The sequence below is a fragment of the Mangifera indica genome, chromosome 16, assembly GCF_011075055.1.
Source record: "Mangifera indica cultivar Alphonso chromosome 16, CATAS_Mindica_2.1, whole genome shotgun sequence".
Classification (NCBI taxonomy): Eukaryota; Viridiplantae; Streptophyta; class Magnoliopsida; order Sapindales; family Anacardiaceae; genus Mangifera; species Mangifera indica.
The window spans coordinates 773,032-793,555 of record NC_058152.1 but is presented as its reverse complement, the minus strand read 5'-3'; the positions used below and the strand labels follow the sequence as shown (position 1 = coordinate 793,555).

At 33.4% G+C, this 20,524-nt stretch overlaps 3 protein-coding genes and 1 long non-coding RNA gene across 7 annotated transcripts; 2 read left to right on the top strand and 2 right to left on the bottom strand.

Annotated features, from left to right (window-relative positions):
* Positions 1-797: 797 nt before the first annotated feature.
* LOC123199329 (pentatricopeptide repeat-containing protein At3g51320) lies at positions 798-4,311 on the top strand. 2 transcript variants are annotated; one of them, XM_044614277.1, is made up of 2 exons: positions 798-2,171; positions 2,259-4,311. In XM_044614277.1, exons 1-2 carry the CDS (start codon positions 983-985, stop codon positions 2,582-2,584), a joined length of 1,515 nt encoding a protein of 504 aa, XP_044470212.1. In that variant the 5' UTR covers positions 798-982; the 3' UTR covers positions 2,585-4,311. The 2 variants fall into 2 exon arrangements, with proteins under 2 accessions (XP_044470212.1, XP_044470211.1); XM_044614276.1 differs by having other exon boundaries at positions 799-4,311.
* LOC123199330 (protein MID1-COMPLEMENTING ACTIVITY 1-like) lies at positions 3,976-9,767 on the bottom strand. 3 transcript variants are annotated; one of them, XM_044614280.1, is made up of 9 exons: positions 9,511-9,767; positions 9,127-9,316; positions 8,605-9,043; positions 7,665-8,083; positions 6,657-6,766; positions 6,233-6,304; positions 5,066-5,172; positions 4,482-4,608; positions 3,976-4,310 (listed from the first exon to the last, which is right to left on the bottom strand). In XM_044614280.1, the coding sequence occupies exons 3-8, from the start codon at positions 9,010-9,012 to the stop codon at positions 4,492-4,494; spliced, it is 1,233 nt and encodes a 410-aa protein (XP_044470215.1). In that variant the 5' UTR covers positions 9,013-9,043; positions 9,127-9,316; positions 9,511-9,767; the 3' UTR covers positions 3,976-4,310; positions 4,482-4,491. The 3 variants fall into 3 exon arrangements, with proteins under 3 accessions (XP_044470215.1, XP_044470213.1, XP_044470214.1); XM_044614278.1 differs by having other exon boundaries at positions 4,515-4,608; positions 9,511-9,766; XM_044614279.1 differs by having other exon boundaries at positions 4,515-4,608; positions 8,605-9,030; positions 9,511-9,766.
* Positions 9,768-18,214: 8,447 nt separating this feature from the next.
* Positions 18,215-19,683, bottom strand: LOC123198849. The gene is made up of 2 exons (XR_006498159.1): positions 19,452-19,683; positions 18,215-18,450 (listed from the first exon to the last, which is right to left on the bottom strand). It is a non-coding gene; the product is annotated as an uncharacterized LOC123198849 (long non-coding RNA).
* On the top strand, positions 19,441-20,158 carry LOC123198848 (heavy metal-associated isoprenylated plant protein 27). Its single transcript, XM_044613639.1, has 2 exons — positions 19,441-19,568; positions 19,688-20,158. The coding sequence occupies exons 1-2, from the start codon at positions 19,479-19,481 to the stop codon at positions 20,072-20,074; spliced, it is 477 nt and encodes a 158-aa protein (XP_044469574.1). The 5' UTR covers positions 19,441-19,478; the 3' UTR covers positions 20,075-20,158.
* The last annotated feature ends 366 nt before the right edge of the window (positions 20,159-20,524 follow it).

Genomic DNA, 20,524 nt, shown 5'->3' with positions numbered 1-20,524 from the left:
CCTTTCAAATGGCTTATTTTTATCAAAAACTTGAGGCATAATAAACTGAGACTGGTTATTCAAATGGCCGTTAATCTCTGCTAACAATTCAGTAATGATTCTTTTATACATGAATTCGAAATTAACATAGGCAAGCTTCCATCGACGTTGAACAGTCAAGTGGCATGATGACTGAAAGTGTTAGGAATGGTCATTTTTCATTCACGCTGCAAAACTGTTTCACAAGTTATTTTCAGAGACTATATCAATAACATGAGAAAAAGATTTTTTCAATATTGCTGCTAAACTAGTCCAACCTAAATATTTACTTTCCCTTCTTCATCACTCTCCAATTTTTGGGTGCTCACCAAACCTTGTTCTCACTTCCAATAACTTATATCTGAAATTGATTCAACTTTCACACTTACTCTTAACATTGATCTTATCGTCATCGTTCTTTTCAGTTATTTTCGTGAATCAATTTCACTATCAATTATTCACTTATCATCAATCTCTTTCCAACTCATTGTACCTCTCCATTACATATTACCCTTTTATTGGCTACTTTGATGATTTGATTTTGAACTATCTCTCTATCAATTATATCACACTTAATCTTATAAAAAAACTCTTTTTTATAGATTCCCTTATGAGCTCAATAATAGGTGACAATGTTAAGATTTTAATCAAAATGGTAGTTAGAGTTTTGAAAGCTGAATTGCAAGTTTTCTATTTTTAACTTTTTTTATTTTTGGTTATATAAATTTAATTTTTTTTTAAATGAGGTTTGATTTTAAATGATAAAACCTAATTTACACCATTGCGGAAAACATAACTACAGATCAAACCTTGGGCGGGTAAGTTCCCCTTTAATTTGATTGCTGATGTAGAACAACGGAGTGAAGAAATCAACTCTAAGCCGACCAGAGGTACAGGAATGTGTGTTGATGGCGATTACCAAATTGAATTCACTTGTCAATTCTAGTAACAAAGTTGCAAATGAATGGCAAGAATTTCAACACGAGAACTTTATAGATTTAGATCTCTACTACCCTCCACCAAACCTTACAACTTCTCTTCATTGTCTTCTTCTGCTTCTTCTTCTGTTTATAGTGGAGATGGAACGATTTCCCTCTTTAAAGCGTGTCAAAACATAAAACATCTCTTTCAAATCCAAGCTCATTTGATCACCTCTGGTCTTTTCTTCAAGAACCCATTTTGGACAATCAGGGTTCTAAAACGTTCTTCGGATTTTGGAAATATAGATTACACTATCTGGGTTTTTAAATGCATCGACAATCCTGATACTTTTTGTGTTAATGCTGTTATTAAAGCATATTCGAATAGTATTTTTCCCGACCAAGCTGTGAGTTTTTATTTTAATATGATAAAAAATGGGTTTTTGCCTAATAGTTACAGCTTTGTTCCTCTTTTGGGCTCTTGTTCGAAGATTGATTGTATTGAAGGAGGGAAAATGTGTCATGGGTTGGCTGTGAAAAATGGGGTTGATTTTGTATTACAAGTGCGGAACTGTTTAATTCATATGTATGGTTGTTTTGGAGTGATCGATTATGCTGCGAAGGTTTTCACTGAAATGTCTGAGAGGGACTTGATTTCCTGGAATTCAATGGTCGATGGGTGTGTGAGAGCGGGAAATTTGCAGGCTGCACATCAACTGTTTGATGTAATGACTGAGAGAAATGTAGTTTCTTGGAATATCATGATTAATGGTTATTTAAAGAGCGGAAACCCTGGCTGCTCGTTGAAGTTGTTTAGAGAAATGGTTAAGACTGGGTTTCAAGGAAGCTATACGACAATGGTCAGTGTACTTACAGCTTGTGGTAAGTCTGCAAGATTGAAGGAAGGAAGTTCGGTTCATGGGTTTATCATAAGGACGTCAGAAAAATCTAATGTAATTCTCAATACATCGCTGATAGATATGTATAGTAAATGCGGTAAGGTAGAGCTAGCGCAAAGAGTGTTCTATAACATGGAAATTAGGAATTTAGTTTGCTGGAATGCAATGATTTTAGGGCATTGTATTCATGGAAAACCAGAGGCTGGACTTAAATTATTTACAGACTTGGTGGATCAGACCAGAGCAGATGGAAAGAGCATTTCTCCAGACGAAATTACTTTCATCGGTGTTCTGTGTGCTTGTGCACGAGCAAAGTTATTGACAGAAGGAATAGGTTACTTCAATCAGATGATTGATTTGTATAAGATCAAGCCAAATTTTGCGCATTATTGGTGCCTGGCTAACCTTTACTCTGGTGCAGGGTTTATAGAAAAGGCTGAGGAACTCTTAGGAAAGATGCCTGAAGACATGGAATTGCCGTCAGAATCATTGGTGTGGGTCAACATACTCAGCTCATGTCGTTTCCAAGGAGATGTCGCTTTAGGGGAAAGAATAGCAAAGTCTTTGATAGACATGGATCCACACGATTTCTCTTACTATCGGTTGCTACTGAATGTCTATGATGTTGCAGGTCGGAGGGAGGATGTTGCTATGGTAAAAGAGCAAATAAAAGAAAGAAAATTCGGAAAAATGCCTGGTTGTGGTCTTGTGGACTTGAAAGAAATTGTTCATGAGTTAAAATTGTGATGTCCAAGGGAGAGGGAAAGGAAGGGAAGCTCAACATATGCGTAAATCAAGCTCAGCGACTGATATTTCTGAGCAGCATGAAAGAGATGGGAAGTAAGCATCAAAACCGCTTTTGGTGAGGATATAGGATACAGTACTGAACACTCTCCCTGTTGTATCGACACAATTCATTGCAGAGTGAATTCTAGTTAGAGTGATTACGCAGAAGAACACCAGTATCTTCTGAAAGTTCAGGATGAGATTTACAATTTTGATAGAAGTCATTCTGGTTTTTGGGCATGATGGTATCTAATTCCAAACCTTTTTTTCTGCTAATTTCATATTCTTGTGGATTAAATTTATTCTTAATTTGATAATAAATTCTCTCCTCTTTGATATGGACATTGAAACCATGCCATTTTGTCAATGTAGTTATAGCCATTGATGGCAGTAAAACTTTAGGTTTTTGAGGCATTTCATAAGCTTCATTATCAAATATGCTACTTATGTAACATTGCAGCTATTGAGGAGATGAATTGCGGATTCCAAGCAGAGTCAATTCTATAAAGCCATTTTTTACTAAAGCATTGATGATAGAACAGGGGATCTTATGTCTACAGACTGGAGAATTTAGACCTGGGTAAATGGGCCCGGACTGAACCCGGACCGGGCCTCTGAGGCTTGGTACTTTTGGACGCCCAAGCTCTGACAGACCAGGCCCTGGTCCCAGGCCAGGAGCATGCAATTGGGCCCATTTATTTTTCCATATAATTAGTTTAATTTATATCAAACTGGACATGTTCATAGTGGTGCAATGGTGGTTAATTGTTCTAATGAAATCCTTGAAGGAAGCTGGCTGTTTCCAAACTCGACCAGAGCTTCTGGGCTTTATTGGGTCATCCTCAACATTAATCTCAATGTTGGCAGCTTCCTAGTGCTTCTTGCAGTATTCTGATGACAGTTGGTACCAGTATGCCACCATCAGTGCAGTCATCTTCGATCACATGTTTGATCATTTGAGACTCGATAATGACAGCTTCATAAACCCAAAAAGCTTGTCATTAGAGCTCTTGATGATGATCTTCCATGGTGACGATGACCCGGAGAGGCTTTGTTCAAATTCCTTGAGTTTTTTGGGTTTCAAAAGAGATCAGAACCGTGGCAAGAAATGGCCAGCTCTGCTGGTTTTACAATGAGAACTAATTCTGTCTGACAATGAAGCTGATGAAGAATTTGTATATGTTCAGCTTGGAAAAAACATCCACATGCAGTAATCTCCCAACTGGTATGCACACAGCAAATATGTTAAAACTAAACTAGCTGACTTACCCTTGTTCGATTTACTCAATCACATAATGACATATCATTATTAATACACAAAATGATACTCATGTGCACATAGAATCAGAGTCTATGAAAAAATGGGCTTTGATGTTTCAAGTCAATTTGGTTAGTCTGACAAGAGTACAGAAATCCAAGTGATTAACTCAAAACACTATACCTTGAAAAAATTAGTCTATAATACACCATACATGTGTGAAATCTGGATATTACTTTACATAGAGGTGAATTCATGGTGCAGAAGCATTCTCAATACAAATTTTATATGACAGTGGCAACCAGCCGTTGCCTCTATTGAAGATTGGAAGTTGATGAATCTCCAAGCAGCAGCTAAATGAGCTTTCTTTTGGTCATTACGATTCCATGTATTGTGCGGGTGGAGGGCTTGTTTTTGTCTTCTCAGGACCTGCAAGTTGGTTTTATACCAACATAGGAAAAGGGAAATTGTTAGAAAAATCCATGAAAAAGAAGGGCATAAGGAAGCTCCAAGAAAGATAATGCAACACCACGACTTAGTATTATCAGACTTGGTAATACAATCATTTGTTCTCATTATCAGAGATATGGATGATTTTACCAAAAAAAAATTAAGCTCTAGCATGGGACATACTGTAGATGCCTCGGATTTCCACTTCTCGCCATTCTTGGACAAGAGCACAGCAGCAACACATCAAATGTGACAAAAAATCATCAATAAACCCACCCTGTGAAAGAAAGAGATTATAGGGGAAACAAATTAAAGAAAGATCAAGAGTTGCACTTTATGATTAATTATATGGGGCTAAACAAACCCCCCATCAGCGTTCATCCTAAGGTATAGTCTTGCAAGTATAAGATCATTGTGCACAATTTCCAGCAAGAAAGATGATATAAAAAATCTGCTATAAGTATGTTTTCCTTGTTTTTATTTTCCTATTCTTTATGCTGATTTAATATCCTCTAAAAATCTTAAAGTGGTCTGCTTATGTTAAATGTTTATGAAAATGATCAATCTTATAGCATTTTAAATCAACATGGCAATAGTTAAACCATATTTATGGTGTGACACACAAACAGGTGAATAAAACAACAGCAGCAGCATTCAGCCGGTTAATCATTTTCCCAATCTATTTTGTACTAACGGAAAGAGAGCATGACCTTGCAGTGGTAGAGAAATAGTACCGTGATGTTTAATGTCTTACGAAGCTTCCTTCTAACACAACAAGTGTAGCAACAGCATGATAATATCAAAGAGTATGCCATGAGATCATTACATGCTTCTGCAGAAGCTGATGAAGACAACCACAATTACAGCATGTAAGCTTTCAATTGATTATAGCCACAAATGAAATCTCAAACATGTTGAAATGCTGGGTCAACAACGATAGAAAAAGCAAACAAAGTCAAAATTCATATTAAAAAATGCAATGGCATTATCACTTTATGATCAATTTCCAATAGATTGAAAAAAAGCATGTTATAACTTTTCTAAACTGTGCAAGTCAAGATTAGAAATTAATATAATAAAACCCTGTCAGAACTAGAATCACTAGATTTGGTAACTACCAATATCTCTTAAAAGTCAAGGCAGTACCCAAAAAAATCAGGAACTTCTAAGTGAGATGCAAATGGTGATCAAAGTAACCAGATAAATTCCTCATATCTAATATTCTCCTTCACTGAAGCCAGGTAAACCAGTTTGCATCTTTAAACAAATTAGTGTGCAACAGAATTCAGAAACCTAATGATACTACCCATGACCAAGGCCAAAAGATACTCAGTGGAGCATTCAAATTTGATACAGGATGCTAGATCACTGCCACTGAAGGTGAAATCAAGGTCTGATTACCTAGTCTACCTGACAATTAAGTTTAAAAGGAGGTTGTGATAAGCATTGTCGCTTAAAAAACCATGTTCTCCTTGAGGCATCTAAAACAATTCATAGCCATTTTGCAGAAATTGTAACATTTGTAACTCAAACTGGCTTAAAGTAGATTATAAGCAAAAGAGTATGCCGATAGTATGATATATCTTGCAGGAATTCTGTTTAGTGGATCAGAGCATGTTGGAGCATTGTGCTTTAAAACAAAACTTTGAATATGATTAGTGTAATAAGAGGATTTCAACATGATCAGACTATTCCAATTTTAAATTTTAAACCAATTTTGCACAAGCAAACAAAAAAACAAACAAAACACCTAATAGAAAAATTCCTACAAAAAATACATTAGCCAATAATATGTTAAACTAGTAGGTTGGGCGTAACTTCAGGTTCCAATTCTATCACATCTAAGCACAGGATAAGCAATTATTAGTTTGAAACTGACCCAATGGTTAGAAATTACTCACACATGTGCCTGTTATTCGCCACAGTTGCAATCTTTGAAAATGTGCCACAAGGATAGAATAATGTCCTTATACCTGCAATGAGGACAAGCTGTTTAGATACTAAGAAAACATTCGGAATATACAAGATCGCAATTCAGCGGCCTATATTTCTCAAGAGTATACAGAATGTGACTTTAGTTGCAAAGTAGAAAGAGAAAAAAAAAAAATTGGGGATAGACTTCACTATCATATATTAGCAGGAGCACTAATGCAGCTATGAAAAACAAAAGCATAATTCCAGATCTCAATGTTACTGCTAAAACAGATAAACTAAAACAGTAATGCAATGGGCACGAAACATACCACTATATGAGTATTGACAAACTAATGAAGTACAACTTTCCAAAAGATAATCTAAAGTGATCAACAGCATGAGAGAACATACACAGAAGAGGTTCAGAACAACAGCCAAGCAGATCAGTATGCCATTCTTCATGCTGATAAGAGCCCCTTCTTGACAGTAGATCCTGTCCTGATGAAACTGAAGATGTGCTTCTGAACAAAAAAGGTTGCATCATACTTTCAGCATCATTTGTTATACTTGTTACAATATCGAAGCTTGTATTCATGCAAACAAATAGATGCTAAAGGACAGCAGGAATACATTAAACTCTTATAGGCACACAGCTTAAGTCCCAACTGCTTGGAATAAAACTAATCACATATAGGGTGCGTTTGGTTGAGGGGGATTAAAGATTATTCTACTAATCTATTTTTTATTACTTACATTACTTTGTTTGGTTTATAAGCAATAAAAGATTCCGGTAATCTTCTATTATCAATGATGATATGACAGACAATATAAGAGATAATCTAATTACCACTTCTACCTTAGGTATTAAAAAATTATCAAGTTAATCTTGATTTTATTATAACATATAATTTTTTTTATTAATTTTTTTAGGAAAAAAATAATCTTATTTTCAATTAATATAACAAATAACACAAAAAATATTTTAAAATAATTATACTTAAAAGTACTTAAGTAAAATAATATAATAGTATTCCTTTATTACCTCTAACCAAACATAATAATTATTTATACCTACCCATTTTTACCAAATCTTATCAAACATAATAATAATTTATACACAGTAATCTTTAAGGTAATTTATCTTCAAAGTAATATTACAATTTTACTAATAAAACTTTCCCAAAACTAAACGCCCCCATAGTTAAATCCTCTATAACAATTAAAACCACATTATCTAGTCAATACTGCAGTTACTTTTTGGCATATTCAAATTAAGTTATTGCTACATATTATAGAACAAATATACAAAAGATACACGGTGATATATACAGGCTACTCCATATGTCAACATAGGCACTATTCATGAGCTGTAATGTGCATTCAACTTAAGAGACATGGGAGCAGAAAAGAAAATATAACCTTGAAGTCGCGCGAGAATCGATTTTTTTAGGAGAGTGCTCATTATATGAATAATGTTTCTCACTATCAGCATCAGAATAGGTGTCCTCTACTTTCTTAAAAACTTTTTTCGGTGAACTCTCTTCCGGAAGAGGACCTGCTGCAACGGTTTCTGTAACATCAATCAAACGCTGAATCACTTCAAACTGCTGCACATCCATATTAGCTTGTGATAGCTGTAATTCTCGTTGAAGCTTTTCATTTTCCTTTTTCAATGCTTCATTAAACCCCATGTTTGGGTAGGAAGAAGATATAGACTTTTTAAGAACCATAGTTTCATGTTTTGAAGGTTCCCTTTGCAGGATAGCAGTTTGCAACTTTTGGTACTCCTCATCGAATGTGTATTCGCGTTGATCCTTCTCAATATCTTCCAGTCTCTCCTGTCAAGTATCAGATAAATTATTCAGCTCAACTATTATGTTATTATAACATCACCACCACATACTAGCAAGAAAACTAATCAATCCAACAGAGTGATCTTATTGATCTAACTCTCATAATACAAGACCCTAGGCACATCTTTACTGATCTATGATGCAGAACAATACGAAACAGAGTTGCATGTGGTCATCAACAAAGAAAGGCGATCCACAATAATAGAATCATCAAAAAGTAGGTCACCCTATAAAATCCCACAAGGAGACTTTAAAATATTCCTTGTAGCCCAATTAGCCCGTTGAACTTTCTTTCCATCTGGTAATTAAAATTTACATGAAACCCAAATCTAATTAAATCGAGAGATAAAAAAATAATTATAGCAGGTGCAGGGTATTCATTTTCATCGCAAGTAATTTGAAAAAGTAAACCAATCAATACTTTTGTAAACAATATACAAGCTTTTACAAATACTAAAACAGTCTGCATCTGATAGTGAAAAATAGGGGCTAAGAACAATCAATACCCTCACTCGAGCATTATCAACAAGAGTAATAAGAGGAATAATCTTCAAATATCGATCAATCTCGTTCTGCGCCCTTCGAAACTGGTACACAACGTTCCACCCCATGGCAAGGAGATACAGATAGCTCCGGTCCTGACAACTGTTTACTAAAATGTAAGACCTTCTAAGGGCATCCTCAAGCTGTTCCAAAGGCTCTCGTGTCTCCGGGTATTTCTTAAGCTCTGAGATCTTGAGCTGCTCCAACAAGTTCCCTATCAATTTCAGATGCTGCGCAAATTGCCTGCAGTTCTTTTTATGCATTCTAGCAGTAGTTGCAGCTTTTACTATCATTCCTATCAGTCGAACCGCATCAGTGCCCGTGAGTTGGGCCACGGTCGCCATCTCTCCCAAATGCTCCCAAGTTGACATCTTTGTACCACTATCTAGCTGCACAAATGAACTTTACAAGCCATGATTTATCAAAAAATAATGAAAATCCAAAAATTTAAAATTTTTTTAGTGTTTTTATTTTTTTATTTTTACCTCTTCTCAGTTCTTAGCCAAGTGTTTCAGGACAATTAGAACATCTATACTTGCTAAATCTTTCTCCAGTTGCAGTGTTCAAAAAGGAAGATCTGAGCTTACGATCTCTCCAGCCATGGCGCTCAGACTGTGTATCAAGATCACTGATGCTTCAGAAAATCCACTAAAAGATTCACAGTGGAGATATCAGCTGCAACAAAATGCAAAATTATGAGTACCAAAATCTTGAAAGTATCCATTACGCTACCTCAATGTCAACTTCTCCATAAAAATTTTTATAAAAAAAAAAAAAAAAAACTCCTCCACTAGAATTCTCTTCGACGTGAAGAGCGCCAAAATAGATATTAAATTTTATTCCAAATAATGCAAATGCTCGTGACATACTCATCAACTCCCAAGTTATTTTGAATATTCAAAATCCGGAAAGAGAAGAAGAGCACTGAATCCTGCGACTAAGAGACATTGCTTTGCGCAGAAGGCAGATTCTTCTTCTTCTTCTTCTTCAATTCAGCGAATGGATTTGGAGTCCAAAGTCCAATCTCAGTCTCAAGCTATATCTCTATCTTTTATTGGTCACAGTTTCGGTGCATTTTTGTCTCTCCATTTGGTTCAGGCACACACTGCCATCCATTTCGCCAAACCAGACAGACAAGCATTTAGTGGCAGAGATAGCATGTGAAAGTACACAAATACCCCTCCATTTGCATTGCATCATGCATCATTACTTTTCACCCGTGAGGTTTGAGTGAATTATCAAGACACCCAAGAGATTCTAAAGAGAGCATTGGTTAAGAACTTGGTTGGACTGTTTGATCGGATCAGTTTTAGCTTTTGGACTAAAGAGGGCATTTTAGTCTTCATGTACTAATCGGGTGAATCTGTTAATTTTGAAATCTTGTGGATGTCTCTGTTTTAAACTCAAACGTCATGGGTGAAAGCAATCTTTCGCGCCGCTGATTTTGGGTTGACTGTTAGCATTTCAGATAAAGCGTGAAGATGGCCAGCTGGCAAAGTTACCGGTGAGATAAAAAGTGAAAAAGACTTAATTACATTGACTAATGTGTCTTTACCATGGTTATTGGTGGTTAAAAAGGCTAGTTAATATTTGATGAAGATCGTCATGATCATCATCATGATGATGGTGGGTGGGATTTAGTTTAGAGGTCTAATCGAAATTAGTGTAATGAAAAAATATTCATAAAAATTTTATTTATTAATAATAAAACATGCAAAAGGCCTGCAATTCATGAATTAATTTTTTTTTTGATGTAAAATTTAGAAAACATGTTACACACATTTATATAAAGAAACATATAAATCAATGTAACGACTATCTAAATGACTACCCTGGCATGAGGAAATCTGATCTGGAATGCATACTGACCCGATCACGGGTATTTTTTTATCTCAATTTATTCTTTTAATTGGTCATAAATAAAATTATATATATTAAATATAGATAATTTTAAATATCAATGTTTATAATTTAATATTGGAACAAACTGAGTTCAACAAATTTATTCTCTTATATCTCTTTTATATTTAATAGATTAGAGAGGATGGTTATAATCTCATTAATTATAATTAGGATTAGATTTGAAGTAAACTTATTTAAATTTGATACGAGTTTAATAAATCTAGTTTTGAGTCTAACATATATAAATTTAAATTTAAACCCGAACTTGATATATACAAATTTGAGTTAAAATATATTTAAAAAATTTTAAACCCCACCACACAAATCATAAATAGATCAAATTCAAACAAATGAGTTCAACGAGCCAAAGCCAAATTCTGCTTGTTTATATGGATATGAATCAAATACAAACTTCTATTTTATGAAATAAACCAAACACAAATCAAACTGATCTTGAGCTCAACAAACCCAAATCAAACATAAGTTAAACTCTTTTGAAAACAAATTAAAAATGAGTTTTATCTTAATTAAACTCGATTTAATTCGAATCCATCTATAGTTATAATTCAAAGTATCAATTATCACATTATATTCTTAATAAATAAATAAATAAACAAACAAACAGCGGCTAAGTAGTGACGATAATTAGTCAAATATTCGAAGCAAAGCAAGCAAGAGTTAATAAAAAGTTAATGGATCAAGATCTGAAAAAGAGGAGAAGGATATTATTGTAATTTAATAATAGTTTGGGTGGGGAGAAACAGAAAACAGAAAACAAGACGCAAATTTCCTTTCCACGTCTGACATGCCACGTGGACCAATAATATTTAGATAACTCACATGTGTGTCCACTGCCAAATTTATTTTGTAATTTGTATGGCTGCTCATGTTGTGGAGTCGCTGTGCTAGTTTGTCCAGGATCTAAAAACAAAAGTTGCAGGCATGGCATGGCATGGCATGGCAATGGCGCATCTCAATTATTTTGGGCAGCGATTAAACTGGGAAATTATTTCATTTGTTGGGTCTTGCTTTTTTGGGTGCTGTAATTCAATCATGTCTGCCACTTTTGGGTAGAGTTTAATGAGAGAAATTGGGAAATTAAGGCATAAGAATTAGTGAAGAGAAAAGTTGGTTAAAAGTGTGGAAAAATCTTTTTCTTCACCAATATATTAAAATAAAATTTTAAATTTATTTAGTTTAATAATTATAATTATAAAATTCATCACTAAATTTAAAATTTATTATGTTTAATATAATTGGTTTGATTTTAAAAAAATATTCAATTCAAATAAAATTTCTTATTACTAAAAAATAAATACAGCATTGAAGTTAAAATCTTAAAGGGGTATTTAGTTTGGATAATATTTTATTATCAAAATAGATAGATTACTTTAAAGATAGATTACTTAAAAGATTACTGAGTATAAATAATTACTATATTTAATAAAATTTTAATACAAATTAACTAAAACAACGTTATTTTAATTAATACATATTAAAATAATATTGTATTAATTATTTGCTTTAGTTTAATTTGAATTAAAATATTTTTTAATCAATAACAACTTATTTTTTTAATAATTTCAACCCTTAATTTATTAGTTTCGAATCGATTCGAAATCAAACCTAACATAAACCCTTATTGAAGAGGACAGAATTGTTAGTGCATAGTGATTAGAAAGGCAGGAGAACACCAAACTCAGGCTGAATATGGCTTTATTTCTTCATAAAAAATGTAGTGAAAATGGATGCACGACTTCCCAATAATGAAACAAAAAAGATAATATTGATAATTTTGTATGATTAAAGGCAAAGCAAACAATTAGGCGCAAATTGATGAGACAAAAATAATAATATAAGGGTGTGGTTGGGTGGGTTGAAGTTAGGTGGAAGAATGTGATACTTAATTTTTCGTTATTACCAATAATTTGCGCTTTTCTAAGAGCAAGAATCTGCCTTCTGGGATGGACCCTCCACACCATGTTAAGATGTCAATTGAGACATTTTCAATTGAAGACATGTTTGTTATGTACATTAATTAATTAATTAATTATCTATCAAAGTATTTAAATTTTAAGGATTAATAAAATCTTAAATTTAATTTATAAAACTTTAATTTATCTTATACAATAGTTGAAAATATAATTATTATAATTTATTTTTATTTATTTAATTAATACAAACTAAATTCTTAATGAAAAAAATCTTCCCAATATATTTCGCAAAATTATGTGAACACTAGTCACGGGGACATATTTTTGTATCACGGGGCTAACTATACTTTAGTGTCACAGGCACTACTTATATTATAAAGTTTTATTCATATATTATATTTGATTATACAATTAGAATGTTGCTCATGTCCGCCGCAAAGTGAACAGAACAAAAGCTTGGCTTACAACAAAATTAGGGTAAACTCAAATTTGTTTTAAAAGAAAATAACTAACATAAAATGATATAAACCTCGTTTGCTTTTCAAAATATTTTATTAACTTTTATCGAGAAAAATGTGTGATCAACAAATCATGCTAGATAGGTGTGATTTAATAAACTTATACCTTTTTTGATATAATTTTAATTGAAACTGCACTTTTTTAATATTGTTTTAATTGTTGACTTATGTCTAAGTAAGATCACATCTTGATATATGTAATTTGTTAAAATTACATCTTTTTTATGTGATTCTACCGTAAGATCTAATCCTTTTTATATTAATGGGGTTAGATTTTGAATAATTATACATGGGTTTCTTTTTTTTTTTTTTACAAAAAAAAAAAGGAAATTGAGATAGAGATTGAGGCATATCTCTCCGGAAGACTTGAGACTTGACTTTTGCTTGTGGTCCTTTGGCAAGTTGTTGGAGCTGGTACCTATGCTCTCGTCGTCTTTGAAGTGTTGTTTCATTATCTTCCAAATCATCTTCTCTCTTTCTTTGCATCTCAACTCAGTTAGAAATGTGTCACTTGTCTTTCATTAGATAAAATATTCAAATTATCTCGAGAGATAATTATAACCTTATCGATCAGATAAATTATGTTGCGTTAATTCTAAAAGAGATGCACAATTTCAATGACACGAATCACGTTAAATAAAAAGTATTATGATGTTTCTATCTTCTTCTCTTATCATCTTTTTAAGCAAAAAAGATATGATATGAATTCTCTTTAAAAATTTTCTAATAATCTCTCAGAACCAGTCTTCATAGTTGTTTCCATTGTAAAATAGTAATAATATTATAGTAGACATGGATTCTGTTGCCCAGACAATAGACTCATATGAAAATCCGTTTCTCCTTCCACTGTTTGTATTGTTTTTGCTAATCACACAGGGACACTCTCACCACAATTTCTTCACATTGCTGCATCATCATCGTATTGGTTTAATTCCCGTATCAACGACTTTGGCTTACTAAAAATGTAGTATCACATTATTACCTAATCAATATTTTCCAATTTATTCATGAATTCTCACTAAAATCAAGTCAAGTGGGCTTGGATCAGAGCTAAAAGTGGGCTTTGATGCAGCCTTAATTCTTAGTAAAGGCCCAAAATGGTAGGAGTATCAATTTTCAATTCACGTGAGTCGACCTGTTTGCCTTGTATATATTTTGACGATGACACATCAATTCACGGGGATGTTGAATGTATCCAAATACTTTTAGTTTTAAAATATTTTTGTTAAATTATAATTTTATATCTGACCATAATAATAAAACTTAATAAAAAATAAATATTTAAATTTTTAATAATTAACGTGTGAAAAATTGTATTTACACTAAACCTTAGGTGGGAAATAGTCCTTTGGCCTTTATTTATTAATCATACTTTATTCGTAAAAGTAGCCTCCAATTTTCAAATATATTTTCCAGAAGTGATTATTTGCAAACGTGACCGTTCATATCTCTATCCACTAATAAATATTTTTCACTTTAAGAATATAATATGTTAATTGATGTTTTGAATTAAACTTAAGCAAAGTGAAATTCATTTTCGATTTATTTTCAAGGGAGCTCAATGCGGGTTTAGTTTGAACTAGCTTAACTCAAGATCAGCTCAACTCGTATTTGACTCACTTCATACATTGAAAGTTTATATTCTATTCAGATTTGTGCAGATAAGTCAAGACTCAAGCTCACCAAACTCATTTATTCAAATTTAGTTCACTTCTGGGTTGTGCAATGTAACTTAAATTATAATAGATTCATTGACCTCATCAATGTCCAATAAACCTTACGACCTATATTTATACTATATATTCCTATAATAAATCTATACTATATAAATCAATACATGATTGAGCGACGTAATTCTTTACATTTTTCATCACTTCAAAATCATTCAGTTACAAAATAAATTCGTAAAATTTGTTTATATATAAAAATTAACTTGATATCTTATCTTCATATATCTCTTTAACAAATTATAACTACTATGTGATAATCTAAACTTAAAACAATCTCGGAGCTTGATGTACCTATTACATTAAAATTGTCTCAACGCTGGCAAAATCTGATATCCTACAAGGCATTTTCGGCTACAAGTGATATCACCGGCTGCTTAGGCTTCTGTTTTAAATTTGATGAGTTTTGTTATTAGTCGTTTTCATGGCCATCGATCTCTAACTCTTGGAATTCAATTAACACAAACCACCAACCGTATCTCATCCTAAAATACTTGAGAATTTAATATATTTTGAACTATAGATCATCTGTCCAAGACCTAGCCTTTGCCGAACTGTAAATTATTGGATAAAGATACAACCTACAAAGGCAACAGCTTTAGGCGTGACTAGAAATTACTAATCTTAAGGGAGATTTAGACTGGAGCAAGAACCCAACTCCTCTGTCAGAGGTGGACACTTTCTGCGGAAAGTAAACAAATAAGAAAGCAATAAACCAGCAAACAATGCAAGAGCAAAAGAACACAAGGAATTTACATAGAAACACCAATTGAAAAAAATCCCAAGCAAAGAATGAAGAAATCACTTTACTGAAGTTTTAATGCAAGTAGGGCTGGATTCGAGCCGAGCCAGCTCGAGCTCGAGCTCGGCTCGGCTCGGTTCGAGCCCGAAACGAGCCGGGCTCAGCTCGGCTCGATCGAGCTCGAGCCGAGCCCGAGCTGGCTCGGTATATTTTTTTAAAAATTTTTTTATACAAAACGGCGTCGTTTTGATCATATATATATACAAAACGGCGTCGTTTTGATATAAAAAACGAGCCGAGCCGAGCCGAACTCGAGCCGAGCCGAGCCCGAGCTGGCTGCGAGCCGAGCTCGGCTCGGCTCGAATCCAGCCCTAAATGCAAGGAGAATACAAGAGACTGAAAATTCTCTAGAATATCAAGTCTGGCAAATTAAAAACCTATCCATTCTCTTAAGTCTCTCTTAAACTTAGTAAAAATCTGTGAAATAATGAATATATATCCCTAATAGAACAATCATTCCATTTAATAGAATGCCTGTCCTAGATAAGTCGTTCAAGTTAAGAATGAGACCATTCCACTTACCGTTCAACAGTCAGCTCAAAATTGGAGACTCACCTGTTCACATCACTGGAGCACCCGTTCTGTTGCTAGAACACCTATTTTTTTAACCTGGATTGCTAATTTTAGAAATTGGGTCATTTTACCCAACACATAGATAAGTGATTATCAACAACATAAAAGACTAGTATATTTTTATCCATCTGTTAGATTATAAAATTCTCTGGCACTATAAATTAAGTAACAATAATTGATTAAGATGACTTCGTCTTCGTGAGAGGCATTTTCTCCCCGGCATGTGAGGACTATTGCTACTCTTTCCCAACACTTTTGTTTTGTCAATTCTTAATTCTTTTTTGTGTAAGCATTCACTAAAGTGAATTCCAATTATTTACCAAAACTTTCTAAAAATTAGGTAAACCCTCGTCAGTGGATTGCCTTTCTTTTCTTTGATATCCATTAAAAACTTTTACTTCTCCATATAAGCAAATTAAAATACCAAACTCAGAAAGTTCAAATTGTTTGTAAGAAGTTGAAGAGTAGTATAACATGCACTAACATTATATATATGGATAAACATTAACATATCATCATATGATTAGGTGTTATTTTATCATTAATTTAAAAACATTTAATCACATTACGATACATCAACGTTTATACCCATATTTTCATTCATTGTTAGTGCGGAAGTTGATATCTAACACTAAAAATTAACCAATTGTCATTGGTGTAGGCCTCCCGACCATAAAAATTTTAAAATAGAAAGGTAAAACGGTAGAAGTTTTTATCTAACATTAAGAAAGAAATAATAAAGTAAAAAAAAGAGTAAATTAACTGGTAAAAGGTATAATATGAAAAGATTAGCATAAAAATGGCATAATGTATATGAGAAATAAGGAACAACAATAAGAATAAAAACTTAAAAAACTACAATATTTCTCATATGGTCTTTGTCAATGACTTAAATTCCAAAGGTACATGGACTAGGGTTTACTATAATAGCGTACATAATTTCCTCACTTGCTAGACCGATATAAGTAATTAGTATTACATTCTCATGACATTCAATCATATTGCTTATCATGAAAAGGTCACCTTTGTTTGCTTATTGAAGGTAATGTTTAAGCTTTTATTGTACATGATGAGTGTAACTAAATATAATCCTTCATACTCAAATCACGTGCATTGCTGACATGACACAAAAAAGAGAAAATAAAATAGTTAATACTAAGCCATAATTAAAAAACAACAAAACATCATATTTGACTAGAAATGATATGAAAAAGCCAATAAAGTTGGATGCATCTAGTTGAAACACCCTATTTGGCCAATTGTATCTTAAAAAAAAAAAAAAATTCACCTACTTGGATGAATTGAACTATGAGACAATCACATTTCATCTCATCAAACTTGATCTAATTCGGTGGAATCAAGTTTAGCAAGATGGAATGATACTATTTTAAAGTTCATGCAGCATCAACTAACTTACATGAAAGACTTTTTACACTAAGCGATTATTCTAAAGGGTATTTTTGTCTTAAATGCAAGAATGCGGCAAACATGATAAAATTTTGGCTGAAAAGTGGGGTTCTGGTTGGATGGTGCCATGATTCAGCTAACATATTATTATGCCAATTTGGCTAAATCCAGCTGAAACCTTCTTACTCGGCTTGCACCTCCTTTTTGTCCAACCTTCTTCTCACTCCATTCTTGTGTTTTTCGAGAGAAACTTAGAACTAGATCGAATCCATAAGTTTCGGCCAAAAAATGCAAGCTTAATATGTAAACCTTATATTTAAATCCAATACACAATTAAGGTATAAATCAATAATAACTCATTGTCCCTACACTACTCAATCAACAATAATCAATACAACAACATATTAGGAGTAGAAAAATATTATACACCTTAAATAAGAAAACATGTCAATATGGAGATTGAGTGAAAATGGAGAGATCCATTGAAGATGAAGAGGACTGAAGATGGAGTGTATATAGAGATTGAGCGTCGATGAAATAGAGTTTTGTTTGGATTCAAGGGTATTTTTGTCATTAAAATGTCTCAGGGTAACTCTCTGGAGTCTAGACTTGAGGTAGCGTAGAGAATACGCCAACTCAAGTCCACACTCAGGAAAATAAACTCTAAGCGTAATGTTTACACAGGTTGGTACAGAGGTTGCACAAAGTCCAAGCTTAATTTCTTAGGTATGGACTTGAGAAAATATTCAGGTTAATGCAGAATTTGCACGAGTTAGCATAGAGATTATGCCAATTGAAGAATATATGCTAATTGTCAAAACCATTCTACAGTTGGCATTTGTTCTATATCACATAAAAAAATACACTAACCCATTTATTTGCATCCCGCATAACCAGAAACATTTAATTCTCTTCCATCCTTCCAAAATTCTCAAACCCGTAAGTCCTAAACACAAATAAAATAAATCAAATTTAACATATAAATCTAAAATCCTAACTTAAAAAAGAAACTTAAAACCTTACAATATTGCATTCAAACTAGTTTTTGGACAAAATTTGTACAATTTAATATAAAAACACTCACAAATGATGTTCGTTTTCCAGTTTGCAAAGTAAAAATACACTTTAAACACGTGGATTGGACGCATAGTGAAAGACGATGAAGAAAAGCGAATAAAATTTCTAAATACACACTAAATCTTCCCTGTGGAAAGTTGATTTACTGGATATACCCAGATTTTTGTATGAAAGTGTATCGAAAAGGATGAAACTGATTTTTCAAATATTGGAGAATGACGAAAATTTTCAATTCATATACGAAGATAGTCTCATAAAAAATGAGACGGATGATTATATAGGTATAAAAATAAAACATGTAATTTATTATTTTATAAAACTTCGAAAATTTGGTTATTTTAATTTATATTTCTACAAACAATGTTTCTTTTAACAAATATTATTATATCTTGTGGTTACTAAGAAGCAATTTGTGTTTATCTGTTTGTTTTAATTGATTTCGAGATCCTCCATTATTAAATTGAACAGCAACTAAACCATCGAAGTAAGTTACCAGAGTTCTCCAGCACATGTCCATATTATCAGTAGAAATACTACTCCATTGTGTCCAAAGTAAGTTAAAATGCGATCAAGCTCGAAGCATGAAAGTGCTTCTGCTCAATATTCACCAGGCCTAGAAACAACGTGGTGCCTCTAGATTCCTCCACATACACCAGACAGCATGTGTCATCACAACAACAACTACACCGCCTCAATTCGCTTTTCGGCTCATGAGGTTAATAACTCATCACTCTAATTTCACACACACATATATAAGCTAGGATTCCTTGTACTGGTTTTTCTTTCTAAGAAGAATCTGATCGTTTTAAAATCACTTTCAACGATAAAATATACCTTACTAATTGCTTGGCGTGAATCAGAATCACTTACTTGTTTTGGTGTTGTTTACGTCCCGCAATGGGCTTTCTTGCTAACATCTCCAAACTCTGCGACTGCCGCGATGGCATTCTCAGCCACAAGAAATTCAAAAAAATAAAGCAATTACAGGTCTGTATTTCGAGCGCTTTTCGCATTTTCTCAAGTAGAACGATTTTCATGCTTTTCAACATGATGTTAACGACCTACGAGTGTGGGAAACATTTTTGTTTTTTGTGTGAATAAATCAGACGGTGGAGATTAAAATCAAGATGGACTGCGAAGGGTGCCAGAGAAGAGTGAAGAAATCCGTTGATGGCATGAAGGGGGTCACACGTGTGGAGGTGGACCCCAAACAAAGCAAATTGACAGTGATTGGGTACGTGGACCCTGACAAAGTGCTGGAACGCGTGAGACATCGAACGGGGAAGAAGGCAGAGTTCTGGCCTTATGTACCGTATGATGTTGTGCCTCACCCGTACGCGCCAGGCGCGTATGATAAAAAGGCCCCACCTGGGTACGTGCGAAATGTCTTGGAGGACCCCCAAGCTTCTGCCCTTGCACCTGCCTGCTCTCTCGAAGTTAAGTACACCACTGCGTTCAGTGACGACAATCCTAATGCTTGTGTTGTTCTGTAAATTAATTAATTTTTTTTTTATGGAATTATGGTATCTGATCATATTTAGTTAATTGGAATATTACTATTTTCTAGCTGAGGTTAATTGGTTTTCGGCACATCCTTCCTTGAAAGTATAATTTTAAAACCAAATCTATGGATAGATCTAAACCAAATCAATTTATACTGAGTAATTTTATTTTGACTTATTTGAACTAGTTCTAGACTAAAAACATTATTTGAAATTTGATAACAATGAAAATCTATCACATCAAAATTGAACAGTAAAATTGCAAGTAATTTGGGCTTATAGTTTAAGGTAATTTTTACTTAACTTTATCAAGTCCAACATTGAAAAAGTTTCCTCTCAATCTAAAATTGCTTTTATCATTATTGATACTTTGGCCTGGAGAAAATTAACCGGAGAAACACTGAATATACCTAATTGGAGAATAACTCCACTACCGTTTCC

Bases quoted from the DNA above. Each gene is read 5' to 3' on its own strand.
- LOC123199329 (XM_044614276.1), top strand. From the start codon at position 983: ATGGCAAGAATTTCAACACGAGAACTTTATAGATTTAGATCTCTACTA.
- LOC123199330 (XM_044614278.1), bottom strand. From the start codon at position 9,012: ATGTCAACTTGGGAGCATTTGGGAGAGATGGCGACCGTGGCCCAACTC. The intron at 8,084-8,604 runs GTATTGATTGTT...GATACTTGACAG, and splicing joins TTGATAATGCTCGAGTGAGG to GAGAGACTGGAAGATATTGA. The intron at 5,173-6,232 runs GTGAGTAATTTC...TGTCTTCATCAG, and splicing joins GGCGAATAACAGGCACATGT to CTTCTGCAGAAGCATGTAAT.
- LOC123198848 (XM_044613639.1), top strand. From the start codon at position 19,479: ATGGGCTTTCTTGCTAACATCTCCAAACTCTGCGACTGCCGCGATGGC. The intron at 19,569-19,687 runs GTCTGTATTTCG...TGAATAAATCAG, and splicing joins AAAAAATAAAGCAATTACAG to ACGGTGGAGATTAAAATCAA.